Source organism: Salvelinus sp. IW2-2015, linkage group LG4q.1:29 (genome assembly GCF_002910315.2).
Source record: "Salvelinus sp. IW2-2015 linkage group LG4q.1:29, ASM291031v2, whole genome shotgun sequence".
Taxonomy (NCBI): domain Eukaryota; kingdom Metazoa; phylum Chordata; class Actinopteri; order Salmoniformes; family Salmonidae; genus Salvelinus; species Salvelinus sp. IW2-2015.
In genome coordinates this window covers 37967365-37982467 of record NC_036842.1, presented here as the reverse complement: position 1 = coordinate 37982467, position 15103 = coordinate 37967365, and the positions used below count along the sequence as shown (strand labels likewise).

Below are 15103 nucleotides of genomic sequence, written 5' to 3'. Positions count from 1 at the left end.
AAAACCTAGTTGGTGATGGAGACCTAGATAGTGGATGGAAACCTAGTTGGTGATGGAACCTAGGAAGTGATGGAAACCTATTGGTGATGGAACCTAGTTGGTGATGGAAACTTAGATAGTGATAGTGACCTAGATAGTGATGGAAACCTAGTTGGTGAATGGAAACCTAGTTTGGATAGATGGAACCTAGATAGTGATGGATTACCTTAGATAGTGATGGATACCTAGATGGTGAATGGAAACCTAGATAGTGATGGAAACTTAGTTGGTGATGGAAACCTAGTTGGTGATGGAAACTTAGATAGTGATGGAAACCTATGATAGTGATGAGAAACCTAGTTGGTGATGGAAACCTAGTTGGTGATGGAAACTAGATAGTGATGGATACCAGATAGTGATGGATACTTAGATGGTGAGGAAACCTAGATATGATGGAAACTAGATAGTGATGGACCTAGTTGAGTGATGGAAACCTAGTTGGTGATGGAAACCTAGTTGGTGATGGAAACTAGTTGGTGAATGGAAACCTAGTTGGTGATGGAACCTAGTATGAGATAGATGTGGATCTAGATAGTGATGGAGACCTAGCTAGTGATGGAACCTAGATAGTGATGGAAAGACAGATAGTAGGATGGAAACCTAGTTGGTGATAGGAAAATAGTTGGTGATGGAAACACTAGTTGGTGATAGGAAACCTATTTGGTGATGGAAACCTAGTTGGATGAAACCTAGTTGGTGATGGAAACTTAGATAGTGATGGAAAACTAGATAGTGATGGAACCTAGTTGGTGATGGAAACCTAGTTGGTGATGGAAATTGAACATAGTGATGGAAACCTAGATAGTGGATGAAACTAGTTTTGGTGATGGAAACCTAGTTGGTGATGGAACCTAGATAGTGATGGGATACCTAGATAGTGATGGATACCTAGATAGTGATGGAAACCTAGATGGTGATGGAAACCTAGATAGTGATGGAATAGTTGTGTGGAACCTAGTTGGTGATGGAAACCAATATAGTGATGGAAACCTATTGGTGGGATAGGAACCTAGTTGGTGATGGACACCTAGTTGGTGATGGAAACCTAGTTGGTGATGGAAACTAGTTGTGAGGAAACTAGTTGGTGATGGAAACTTAAATAGTGATGGAGACCTAGATAGTGATGGAAACCTAGATAGTGATGGAAACCTAGTTGGTGATGGAAAACCTAGTTGGTGATGGAAACCTAGTTGGTGATGGAAACATAGTTGGTGATGGAAACATAGATAGTGATGGAACCTAGTTGGTGATGGAAACCTAGATAGTGATGGATACATAGATAGTGATGGAAACCTAGATAGTGATGGAAACCTAGTTGGGATGGAAACCTAGTTGGTGATGGAAACCTAGATAGTGATGAAACCTAGTTGGTGATGGAAACTTAGATAGTGATGGAAACCTAGTGGTGATAACTTTAGTAGAAGAAAACATATGGATGGAACCTATGTGATGGAAACCTAGTTGGTGATGAGACTAGATAGTGATGGAAACCTAGTTGGTGATGGAAACCTAGTTGGTGATGGAACCTAGATAGTGATGGAAACCTAGTTGGTGATGGAAACTAGTTGGTGTGGAAATTGGTATGATGGAAACTAGATAGTGATGGAAACCTAGTTGGATGGAACCTGTTGGTGATGGAAACCTAGTTGGTGAGATGGAAAACCTAGTTGGTGATGGAGACCTAGATAGTGATGGAAACCTAGTTGGTGATGGAACCTAGTTGGTGATGGAAACCTAGTTGGTGATGGAAACCTAGTTGGTGATGGAAACCTAGTTGGTGATGGAAACTTAGATAGTGATGGAAACTTAGATAGTGATGGAAACCTAGTTGGTGATGGAGACCTAGATGTGATGGAAACCTAGTTGGTGATGGAAACCTAGTTGTGATGGAAACCTAGTTGGTGATTGGAAACCTAGTTGGTGATGGAAACGTAGATAGTGAATGGAAACCTAGTTGGTGATGAAACCTAGTTGGTGATGGAAACTTAGATAGTGATGGAAACTAGTTGGTGATGGAAACCTAGTTGGTGATGGAAGACCTAGTTGTGATGGAAACCTAGTTGGTGATGGAAACTAGTTGGTGATGGAAACATAGTTGGTGATGGAAACATAGTTGGTGATGGAAACATAGATAGTGATGGAACCTAGTTGGTGATGGAAACCTAGATGTGATGGAAACTAGATAGTGATGGAAACCTAGTTTTGGTGATGGAAAACCTATTTGGTGATGGAAACCTAGATAGTGATGGACACCTAGGTTGGTGATGGAAACCTAGTATGGTGATGGAAACTTAGGTGATAGATGGGAAACCTAAGTTGGTGATGGAAACCTAGATAGTGATGGAAACTAGTTGTGATGGAGACCTAGATAGTGATGGAAACCTAGATGGTGATGGAAACCTAGGTTTGGTGATGGAAACCTAGATAGTGATGGAAACCTAGTTGTGATGAACCTAGTTGGTGATGGAAACCTAGTTGGTGATGGAAACCTAGATAGTGATGGAAACCTAGATAGTGATGGAAACCTAGTTGGTGATGGAAACCTAGATAGTGATGGAAACCTAGGTGGTGATGGAAACCTAGATGGTGATGGAAACCTAGATAGTGATGGAAACCTAGTTGGTGATGGAAACCTAGATAGTGATGGAAACCTAGTTGGTGATGGAAACCTAGCTGGTGATGGAAACCTAGTTGGTGATGGAAACCTAGTTGGTGATGGAAACCTAGTTGGTGATGGAAACCTAGTTGGTGATGGAAACCTAGCTAGTGATGGAAACCTAGCTAGTGATGGAAACCTAGATAGTGATGGAAACCTAGATAGTGATGGAAACCTAGTTGGTGATGGAAACCTAGATAGTGATAGAAACCTAGGTACTGATATGGAGAAATGAAAAATCAACACCCTCATTAAGGAAGCTTGATAAGGCGGAGGACAGCCCTATTTGATCCAGTAGTTTTGGCATATCGTGTTTGATACCACGTCTTTTCTCTACTGCAGCATTTGTTTGTCTGAGTCTGACATGTTTGTACTTATACTCAAGGATCCCAACTAAGACGCAGGGATACGAATTGCTCGCTTCGCATCTTAAAACAAATCTACCGTCAAACAGTATTTCAAGGGCACTCTAGATAAAGCTTCCTCACTTTCCTCCTGTCTTGAGTTTATCTAACAGAGAAAAGTGAGTGCCACGGCACAACGCATCAGCCAGCAAACTCAGTAAAAAAACAGCTGGGGAGCAGAGGAGGTGGGTCATGCGTTGTCGTGGCTTTCGTTTTGGTAGCCATGACAACCAGGTTAACCTATTTGTCATGGTGGAAATAAGCAAACGGAAGGGAGAGTGATTAACCACACGGCTCTGGAAGAGGGAGTGATTACCCACACGGCTACGGAAGGGGGAGTGATTACCCACATGGCTCTGGAAGGGGGAGTGATTAACCACATGGCTCTGGAAGGGGGAGTGATTAACCACATGGCTCTGGAAGGGGGAGTGATTACCCACACGGCTCTGGAAGGGGGAGTGATTAACCACACGGCTCTGGACAGGGGAATTGATTAACCACATGGCACGGAACAGGAGGATACCCACACGCTCTGAAGGGGAGTGATTACCACATGCTTGGAGACGGGGAGTGAACCCACACGCTCTGGAAGAGGGAGTGTTACCACATGGCTCTGGAAGGGCGGATGATTACCCACACGGCTCTGGAAGGGGAGTGATACCAGCTCATGAAGGGGAGATACAACGGCTTGGAAGGGGAGTACCCACACGCTCTGGAAGCGGAGTGATTACAGCCACAACGGCTCTGGAAGGGGGCAGTGATTAACCACACGGCTCTGGAAGGGAGTGATCTAACCCGACGCTCTGGGAAGGGAGGTGATTAAACCACACGGCTCTGAAGGGGGCCCGAGTGATAGATCCACACGGCTCGGAAGGGGAGTGATTACACACACGGTCACGGAAAGTGGGGTGGATTATCCACTTACGGCTTACCGGAAGTGAGTGACAACCGCTACGAGGGATTACCCACAGGCTCGTGGAGGGGAGTGATTGACCCAGCACGCGCTGGGAGAATGGGGTAGGGGTGTGAATTGTAAGACGCACGCGGTGGGTTACGCATGGCTCTGGAAGGGGAGTGATTAACCCACTGGCTCTGCGATGGGTGATCAACCACACAGGCTTGGGAAGGCGGAGTTGATTACCACACGGACTTGGAAGGGGAGTGATTAACCCACACGGCTCTGAAGGAGTGATTACCCACACGCTAGCGTGAGATAGGGATGATTACCCACACCGGTACTCTTAGGCAAGGCTGGATGATTATCACACACGCTCTTGAAGGGAAGTGATTACCAAACGGCTACTGGAATGGAGTATTAACCCACACGCTGCTCAGCTAAGGGGGTATTACCCAACGGGCCCTACGGAGGGAGGTAGTGTATGTACACCACATGTGCTTACGAAGGGGAAGTATTAACACACAGGCTACGGAACGGGAATGTATACCACACGTCGAACGGGGATGCTCTCCACGGACTCGAGCGGGAGTGATTAAACCACACGCGCTGGAAGGGGAGTGATTACCCACACGGCTAGGAACGGGGAGTGATTACCCACACGGCTACGGGAACGGGGATGTGATTACCCACACGGCTACGGAAGGGGAGGAGGAATTACACACACAGCTCTGGAAGGGGGAGTGAGTACCCACACGCTCTGGAAGGGAGTGAATTACCCACACGGCTCTGGAAGGGGGAGTGATTACCCACACGGCTCTGGAAGGGGGAGTGATTATCCACATGGCTCTGGAAGGGGGAGTGATTACCCACACGGCTCTGGAAGGGGGAGTGATTACCCACACGGCTCTGGAAGGGGGAGTGATTACCCACATGGCTATGTAGAACTACATTATTATTATTTGGCAGGTCAGGAGTTCCCATCAACTGGTACAGAAATGTAAAATCTGTGTAGCATACTATGAAGTCATGACTGTATAGCATACTGTGATGTCATGACTGTGTAGCATACTGTGATGCCATGACTAACATACTGTGTAGCATACTGTGATGTCATGTCTGTGTAGCATTCTGTGTAGCATAATGTGATGTCATGACTGTGTAATATACTGTGTAGCATAATGTGTAACATTCTGTGATGTCATGACTGTGTAACATACTGTGTAGCATACTGTGATGTCATGACTGTGTAGCACTGTGTAACATGCTGTGATGTCATGACTGTGTAGAATCCTGTGATGTCATGACTGTGTAACATACTGTGTAGCATCCTGTGATGTCATGACTGTGTAACATACTGTGTAACAATAATGTGATGTCATAACTGTGTAGCATGACATCATCCCAGAACAGCTATGACAGATCTTTGCTTCTGTCATTTTTCTAAAAAGGATTCCAGATAAAAATACAGCCCAATTTTTGAAAACGATTCCCATAACTTGATCCCCCCCTAATATCAACAAGGAACAAAGTAGATTAGGGTGACAGATTTATGGACTTCCCAGAGCCGAATAGATTAGTCTGTTTGCACACAGTCTGTTCAAACAGTACAACTTTCCCCCACATACGGAACAGAGCAGAGCTCAGCAACTATACCCTACTGTAGCTATAGTCAAATTTCTATACCGTTTATGTAAAAATACTTAGAATATTGCATATAGCACCTCTTTGTATTGGCAAGGTCATATCTGAGCCACTGGCATCGGCTCTGTATTCAGTAATATATTCCAGTTAGTAAGTGACTCTTGCCTGGGCTGTTGTTTCAATGGCTAGTGATGTTAGCATCACATAGAGAGGTGTGAGGGGTAGTTGTTGGGAAAAACAGCTTGCACAACAACTAGGCTTCCATTTTCTTTTTTCTTTTTCCTGTCAGTTTCCCCTTAGAAATGTGTGCTAAAACAACATATTAAGACAACCAGACTACATTTTAAGTATCTACGAGTCTTAGAAAAACTCTATATAAATCCAAAGTACATTACTTCCGTTAGGGCCTCTAGGATCTCTAATGGCATTCCAGCATATCCAAGACGTCTTAGATATCCTGGCTACGTTTCTAACCCAAGTATTCTCTCATCAGGAATGCTGAATGTACTAGTACACTGTATCAACTCATGTTTCAGAGCTGGCTTGGCTAATAGCTGCTCTGCTCTCTCTCTCGCGCGCTCTTCAACCGGGACTCGTAGCGTGACCTTGTGACCTTGTGTACAGCATGATGTCATTATGGGCCCGCTCTTGGGCAGGAAACGATGCGTTCTGCTGGAGAGGAAGAAAGAAAGGAGCCATGTTGTCGCTAATGGAGACTGGAATCTCCCAGGACGGTGCCGAAGCAATCTGGCATCTTAAATACCAGACAAGCTGGCGATTGGCCACAACACAGCGCTCGGAGCTCGTTCAGTCACAACTCATTTAATAAGAGTATCAAAGCAAGGCAAGCCGGTTGCCGGTCCCCCCCCCCCCCGCCAAGGAACTGGTAAATCCGACACATGAGCCCCTTAATGATAATGGGACTGTCTGCCAGTCGACCGATGCCAATTTACAACACGTTGCTCTGTGGTTTGATTGTCTGCTCTGCTCGTTTGGTCCCATGATAGATCATTAGCTCTGATGACGCTCGACAGCTGAACAAAGTGCCAGATCTGACAATTTCAATAACAACATCATAACACATTATCAATATAGCCAAACAAAATATAGCTTTATCAATAGTTATAATCCTGTCATTTTAGCCTGGCGTGATTATTGGAGATATCACTTGACAAAACACTGTCACTTCCGATCCTCACACTTGTCTATATGACTACTGGCGTACTTTGCCCTGACTGAAGCCTAAATTTGATCTAACTGTTCAAAGATTTTCCTCTATTGTTTTAAAATTAGCACATTTTAATTCATGGTCTGAAAAAAAAAAACTGTTCAGAACCCCTGAATGTTAAACAGAATATCTGCTGGGCTCATGGTGCCCCGAGGGAGTTCCTGTAGTAGTCCTTGCTTTGGTAGATGAAGGACAAGCACCTCTGTGTGACTCCACAACATTACACTTTCTTGCTTGCTTTGCTTGTCTGGATATGCTGATTCGTGAATATGCAATGTGTTCTGTATCCTGTTGTAGCCCCCCCATCGTGAAATGAAATCTCAGCAGGGAATGCCAGGATAAAAGTCCAGCATCATGAGACGTTCTCCGCCTCCGATCAACACATGCGCATAGGAATGCTTCCCAAATGGCACCCTATTCCCTGTTTACTGCACTATATAGGGAATAGGGTGCCATTTTGGGATGCAATCATCAAATAGCAGCCCAGGTGTGAGATCAAAGCAAATCGCTTGGGCGCCCTCCCATCTTCTCATCTCCCCTCCCCTCTCCTCCTCTCCACTTCTCATCTCATCTCCCCTCCCCTCCCCTCTTCCCCCTCCCATCATCTCATCTCCCCTCTTCTCTTCTCCCTCCCATCTTCTCATCTCCCTCCCATCTTCTCATCTCATCTCCCCTCCCCTCTTCACTTCTCCCCTCCCTCATCTCATCTCCCCCCTCTTCTTCCCCTCCCATTCTTCTCATCTCCCCTCTCCATCTGTCTCTCCCCTCCCTCCCCCTCATCTCATCTCCCCTCTTCTCACCCCCCCTCTTCTCACCCCCCCTCTTCTCATCTCCCCTCCCCATCTTCTCATCTCCCTCCTCATCTCCCCGCCCATCTTTTATCTCCCCTTTTCTCATCTCCCCTCCCTCTTCTCACCCCCCCTCCCCTATTCTTATCTCATCTCCCTTCCCCTCTTCTCGTCTCCCTCCTCATCTCCCCGCCCATCTTCTCACTCCCTTCCCTCTTCTCATCTCCCTCTCATCTCCCCTGCCATCTTCTTATCTCCCCTGCCTCCCCTCACTCCATTTTCTCATCTCCCCTGCCATCTTCTTACTCTCCCCTCTCCTCACCATCTCCGCTCCCCTCCTCATCTCCCCTCCCCCCTCTCTCATCCTCCCCTCCCCCCTCCTCATCATCCCCTCCCCCCTCCTCATCTCCCGCTCCCCCCTCCTCATCTCCGCTCCCCCCTCCTCATCTCCGCTCTCCCCCCCTCCTCATCTCCGCTCCCCCTCCTCATCTCCTCCCCCTTCCTCACCCTCTCCTCTCCCCTCCTCATCTCCGCTCCCCTCCTCATCCCGCTCCCCTCCTCATCTCCGCTCCCCTCCTCATCTCCGCTCCCCTCCTCATCTTCCCCTTCATCCACCTACTCTACAGACAGGTTATGACACGTATTGGCTTCTTTACTCCAGTCGTTCCTCACCTTTCTCTCTCAGAAAGGTTAACAACGACATGTGTGAACGCGCAAACCAAACACCGTGATCAAAATGGCCACCTAGAACACAACCTAGATTTATGCAAATCTGCTGTGTTTAAATATTCCCCTGTGTTGTTGCCTTAGGAGCCGGGAGAGAGGAGATAGAACAATGGATTCAAAGGGAGTGAGCGAGCCACCGCTTCTAATAGCCTTGAACAAGGTGTGAGATGAGCTTAGCATTTCCATGGCAACGAGGAGCTTGGATGAGCCAATCCCCTGTCGTCGTCGGGTACAGTGCGCTCATAGCTACCTTCAACATTCTCACACCTACTGGCACACAAAGACACAGTGGTTAGGGAGAGAACAAGAGAACTCTGACTCATCTCCTAGATCTACAGTAGGGCAGAGAGCTAATGCTTTTGGAATGATAATGCCCTGGAACCAGACTTATTATACAGCACGGTCTCTGAGAGCTTAACAATTTTTTGCTTTCCCCGACTGATTCTTTTACACAGCCACCCCCCTCACATTGTCACACGGGTTTCTTCGCAGTAACAATTCCTCATGTCATTGCATTGGTATCCTTTCCCTCACCATCATCACTCTACCACAGACGGATTAGGACTTCCAGAGACATATTAGGACCGAATTAAGTCTTTCTTTCATAACAAACCGAAATTGAAAGGATCACTGCCACTACCTCACTTTAAAACCAAGGTGCATGAATTGATGAGCAAACCGAGGTAGAGAGGAGATTCATTAACACTTGGAGGATAAATGGAATAAAAAATWAAAAAATCTTCTTTATTGCAAAAAAGTAGAACCAAGGCGTTTTGGCTTTTGGCCTTCTTCAGGGTTTTTACAGAAATAAGAAGGAATGAGGCTTTGAAACATTTCAAAATGGTCTCAGGGAACAATCACAAAGAATATGCAAGTAAAAACATGTGATTGGTTAAAACAGTTGTTGAAAGTTGCACTGACCAATGGAATACGAAAACACTAAAATAACATGAAATTATATAATATTGTTATTAATATTATATTAATATATTGTTCTACTTTTTGCAGTACAAACAGAGAGAGAATACAGCATAAATAGTTGTTGTGCTGTAGAAAACAGTGCTATTGCTGTAGAAAACGGCGGTGTTGCTGTAGATAACTATGGCATTGCTGTAGAAAACAGTGGCATTGCTGTAGAAAACAGTGGCATTGCTGTAGAAAACAGTGGTATTGCTGTAGAAAACWGTGGTATTGCTGTAGAAAACAGTGGCATTGCTGTAGAAAACAGTGGTATTGCTGTAGAAAACAGTGGTATTGCTGTAGAAAACAGTGGTATTGCTGTAGAAAACAGTGGTATTGCTGTAGAAAACTATGGTATTGCTGTACAAAACTATGGTATTGCTGTACAAAACGGCGGTATTGCTGAATAAAACGATGGTATTGCTGAATAAAACGATGGTATTGCTGTAGAAAACAGGGGATATTGCTGTAGAAAACTATGGTATTGCTGTAGAAACCGTCCTAGAAGAGAGTGCTTTGCTGTGTTATGTGTCAGCTCTAAGAGAGGTCATCTAGAAAATACTGGCCCAAATGGAACTCTATTCCCTTTATAGTGCACTACTTTACACTACAGCCCTGGTCAAAAGTAGTGCACTATAATGGGAATAGGAGTGCCATTTGGGATGCATGCAGAGTCTCATTATGCTGTAAATGATTTCTTATTCTCCATGCTAACTCACCCTGATCCAGAACTTCCTCCTCCTCGCGCTTGGGTTGCAGCAGCGCCATGTCATCTTGATGTTCTTTGAGGGAAGAAGCACAGTTAAGTCTCCTCTCAAAATGCAACCAGAGCCACAATGGAGAGATCTTTTATAAGTACAACCTGGTTTCTGCTAAATCTGTTCAATGGTCGTTTCGAGTCATAATATTTTACCCAAACAAGTGGCAGGGCTGCATTTTTGGCTGAAAAACAAATCCCAGCCTGTAGCTTTAAAGACTCATTGAAAGGACTGAGTCTGACCCAAACAAACTAAGATATCTCAGTTTATATACACTTCTATTGGAATTTATATCTCAGTTTATATACAATACTGCTGGGATTTATATCTTAGTTTATATACAATACTGCTGGGATTTATATCTCAGTTCATATACAATAGTATTGGGATTTATATCTCAGTTCATATACAATACTGTTGGGATTTATATCTCAGTTTATATACAATACTATTGGATTTATATCTCAGTTTATATACAATACTATTGGATTTATATCTCAGTTTATATACAATACTATTGGGGTTTACTGATAACATAGCCAACGTTTCCACCAGTAAAATCAACATTTAACCTGTTGAGGAGCCATATTCCTGTACTTGACGAGATATAAGGTTTGACTACCTGAGGTAGCTGGGGCACCAGCAGAGTGCATCATGTGGTGCATCATCATCTCTGGAGGAACCGTGATGGGCACGTTGGCCTCGGGTGGAATGTTCTGGAACAGCTCCTTGGAGCCGTCCTCCATGCACTCCTGGAAGGGCGCTGCGTGTCTGCTCTCCATGTAGTACATCATGTAGAAGTTGCACATCTCGTCATTAGAGGTACCTCTGTGGAAGAAGGGCGTGTCAACGAGACAAAATGGCGGCGGAGTCAAGAGCCATTTTTTCACCCAGTACATAAAATAGTACATATCATACAGTGGGAATGTTTGTTGTGATGTTGTGCCTCGTCAACAATCACCAAGGCTCAGAGGTTCACATGACTGAGGTTGACTGAAGTCAACGTGGAGAGGGGGGGGAACACACACTGAAAACAAAACACACCTGCTTGATTCAATCCCCCATAAGGCCACAACCACTCTGCATGGACGCTCTCCAGCCTGGCAGTAATTTCTTTTAATATCTCATTTTAATTAGTGAGCTAAAACAATCAGCTTTACAAGGTGCCTCTCTTCTTTAGCTTTTTTCCCTCTTGGAAGCCATTTTAATCATGTCTCTGTCCGAGGAGGGGGAGGAGGGCGCACGGGGGCGAGAGGTTTCCTGAGAGATACGTCAATGCACACTCCGCCACTGCTGCCGTCGCACACACCCGCCCTCTCTCCCTCGCCATGGCAACAGTAATGACGCAGCAGACACGCAAACCGCACACAGACAGTCAACACACACACACACACACTCACACACATAAGAGGGATCACTCGAACAGGAAATCATGAAAAATGCAGGTTCCCAGGAGACATGTGGGAACAGGCAGTCTCTCTGTGCTTGATGCTTCTTCCCTCCTCAGAGCACACATGCTCCCCCAGCCCCTGACAGACGTACATGGTACATCAGGCAGCCAGCGACCAGGGAGAGGAGACGGAAGAGAAGATATAGGAGTAGAGGAGAGGGGATAGATAGATAAAGGATAGAGCACTGGCTCAGTGGGGAAGCAGGCAGAAAGTCCCTGCTGTCTGTCACACAGTCCAGTGATGTATAGCTCAGAACCCAACACCATGCAAACGCGATGGTGGCAGATTCAAGGAGACGGCTCTGAGGCGGGCAAACAAGGCCACTCAGGCAACTCGCTCCCATGCAGCCTATACAGTACCGTGATACTCCTCTAACAACAAACCATTCAGTCTACAGGGGGGATAAGAAAAATGGGTGTTGTTAAATGACTTAGGAGCTATAGCGTCTGAGTGGGAGGTACTTTAATTACAGGTAAGAGAAACATTGTTGATAAAAACAAAGCTGTTAAATCAAGAGGAGCGGAAGGGAACTCACCCGATATATGTTTTGGTGGTCCTTCCTTCCCCGGTGAAGACACATCGAGCAGCAAGTGTGTCTCCGTACTTCACGTTGATTCCCTTGGTGGCAGGATAGAATGCCTATGGTGTATAAATATGGGTTAGACAACAAATCAACAGGACGCTGCAAACCTAATTTCTTTAACAGTGTTGTGATTACCAGGTGCATGCCTAAAAGCACTGGAGTCACTGTGACATGAAGAGAAATGACAGAAAAGCTCTGGTTATATGTGACTGATCGGCTCGATCTTATGTAGCAACATTTAAAAACTTTTTTTTTTTTACATTGGATAAAAGTAGAGACTCAAGAGCTAGAAAATTGTATAGCATACACTACAGTTAAGCAACAACGGGAAAGTAATTCTACTTTGAAAGTTAATAAACTTGTAACCCCACTTTTAAGAAAATGGTTTTGGTATACCTACTGGAGAGCTCCTCTTTGTCTACACCCATTCAGCAAAAGTTCACACCCTCTTAAGCCTTAGCTCCACCCATCTCTTTAAGGATTCACATGTGAGGCCATGTGCTAAACAGAGTGAGTAGTGTAGTAAACAACCAAAGATTTCAAGACTAAAGTCTGGTTTATACTACGTCTGTTGACATGTCCGTAGACAGTTGTCTCACTGACATCATGAACATTTTATTGTCATCCGACATCAAACTTGTCGTTGTCGTTATGAAAAAGTCTTAAATACAAAAATGACAGGCTGCATGAAATCTGCAGCCTGGTGGTCCAAAATAGCATAACTGGTGTATCTTAACACCAATAAGCCCATCCTTTTAAAATTGATTTAGTATATGTCAATCTAGCAAACCAGGCAACTAAAATAATTTCTTCTAAACCATGTTTTGGTTTGTTTCTAGCTTGTTAGCAAGTTAATGTTAAGTTAGCTGGCTAGTCAGTTCAAGTGCTTCTACACCTGCATTGCTTGCTGTTTGGGGTTTTAGGCTGGGTTTCTGTMCAGCACTTTGAGATATCAGCTGATGTACGAAGGGCTATATAAATACATTTGATTTGATTTGAAATAATGACCACATCATATTGCTGAGAAACGTCTTCAGCTAATTTTCATTCATTATTATAGGAAAATAAACTCACAACAAGAGAATTCTTTACAAGTTAATGGCGAGCTAATTACAGAAAATAGCTTACGTTAGTGAGTGTGATGAAATAAAAGCAGGGCATTCTACCTGAGAATTTAAGAACTTGGACACGGTCTCTTGGCCAAACGTTATATCCTATAAGTTATATACAGTTGAAGTCGGGAAGTTTACATACACCTTAGCCAAATACTTTTAAACTCAAGTTTTTCACAATTCCTGACATTTAATCCCAGTAATAATTCCCTATCTTAGGTCAGTTAAGGATCCCCACTTTATTTTAAGAATGTGAAATGTCAGAATTATAGTAGAAAGAATTATTTATTTCAGCTTTTATTTCTTTCATCACATTCCCCATGGGTCAGAAGTTTACATACACTCAGTAAGTATTCGGTAGCATTGCCTTTAAATTGTTTAGCTTGGGTCAATGGTTTCATGGAAGCCTTCCACAAGCTTCCCACAATAAGTTGGGTGAATTTTGGTCCATTCCTCCTGACAGAGCTGGTGTAACTGAGTCAGGTTTGTAGGCCTCCTTGCTTGCACACGCTTTTTCAGTTCTGCCCACAAATTTTCTATAAGTTTGAGGTCAGGGCTTTGTGATGGCCACTCCAATACCTTGACTTTGTTGTCCTTAAGCCATTTAGCCACAACTTTGGAAGTATGCTTGAGGTCATTGTCCATTTGGAAGACCCATTTGCGACCAAGCTTTAACTTCCTGACTCATGTCTTGAGATGTTGCTTCAATATAACCACATCATTTTCCTACCTCATGRTGCCATCTATTTTGTGAAGTGCACCAGTCCCTCCTGCAGCAAAGCACCCTCACAACATGATGCTGCCACCCCCGTACTTCACAGTTGGGATGGTGTTCTTCGGCTTGGAAAGACTCCCCTTTTACCTCAAAACATAACGATGGTCATTATGGCCAAACAGTTCTATTTTTGTTTCATCATACCAGAGGACATTTCTCCAAAAAGTACGAGCTTTGTCCCCATGTGCAGTTGCAAACCGTAGTCTGGCTTTTTTTATGCCGGTTTTGGAGCAGTGGCTTCTTCCTTGCGGAGTGGTCTTTCAGGTTATGTCGAATGGATATAGATACTTTTGTACCTGTTTCCTCCAGCATCTTCACAAGGTCCTTGGATGTTGTTCTGGGATTGATTTGCACTTTTCGCACCAAAGTACGTTCATCTCTAGGAGACAGAAGGCGTCTCCTTCCTGAGCGGTATGACGGCTGCGTGGTCCCATGGTGTGTATACTTGCGTACTATTGTTTGTACAGATGAACGTGGTACCTTCAGGCATTTGGAAATTGTTCCCAAGGATAAACCAGACTTGTGGAGATCTAGAATTTTTTTCTGAGGTCTTGGCTGATTTCTTTTGATTTTCCCATGATGTCAAGCCAAGAGGCACTGAGTTTGAAGGTAGGCCTTGAAATACATCCACAGCTACACCTCCAATTGACTCAAATGATGTCAATTAGCCTATCAGAAGCTTCTAAAGCCATGACATAATTTAAGCTGTTTAAAGGCACAGTCAACTTAGTGTATGTAAACTTCTGCCCCACTGGAATTATGATACAGTGAAATAATCTGTCTGTAAACAATCGCTGGGAAAATGACTTGTGTCATGCACAAAGTAGACGTCCTAACCGACTTGCCAAAACTATAGTTTGTTAACAAGAAATTTGTGGAGTGGTTGAAAAACTGAGTTTTAATGACTCCAGCATATGTGTATGTAAACTTCCGACTTCAACTGTACCAGGGGTTTTTCTTTAGGTTTTCTTTATGTTTACAAATTTCTACATTGTAGAATAATAGTGAAGACAACAAAACTGAAATAACACAAATGGAATCATGTAGTAACCAAAAAAGTGTCAAACAAATCAAAATATATTTT

General features: G+C 44.2%; 1 protein-coding gene across 1 annotated transcript in view; it reads right to left on the bottom strand.

Annotated features, from left to right (window-relative positions):
• Positions 1-15103, bottom strand: part of pam (peptidylglycine alpha-amidating monooxygenase) — a 154807-nt gene that overhangs the window by 64173 nt on the left and 75531 nt on the right. The window contains exons 13-15 of the mRNA XM_070439610.1: positions 12085-12188; positions 10721-10926; positions 10060-10122 (exon numbers count right to left, since the gene is read on the bottom strand). Coding sequence (XP_070295711.1) covers positions 10060-10122; positions 10721-10926; positions 12085-12188 — 373 coding nt within the window. The remainder of the gene's footprint in view (positions 1-10059; positions 10123-10720; positions 10927-12084; positions 12189-15103) is intronic.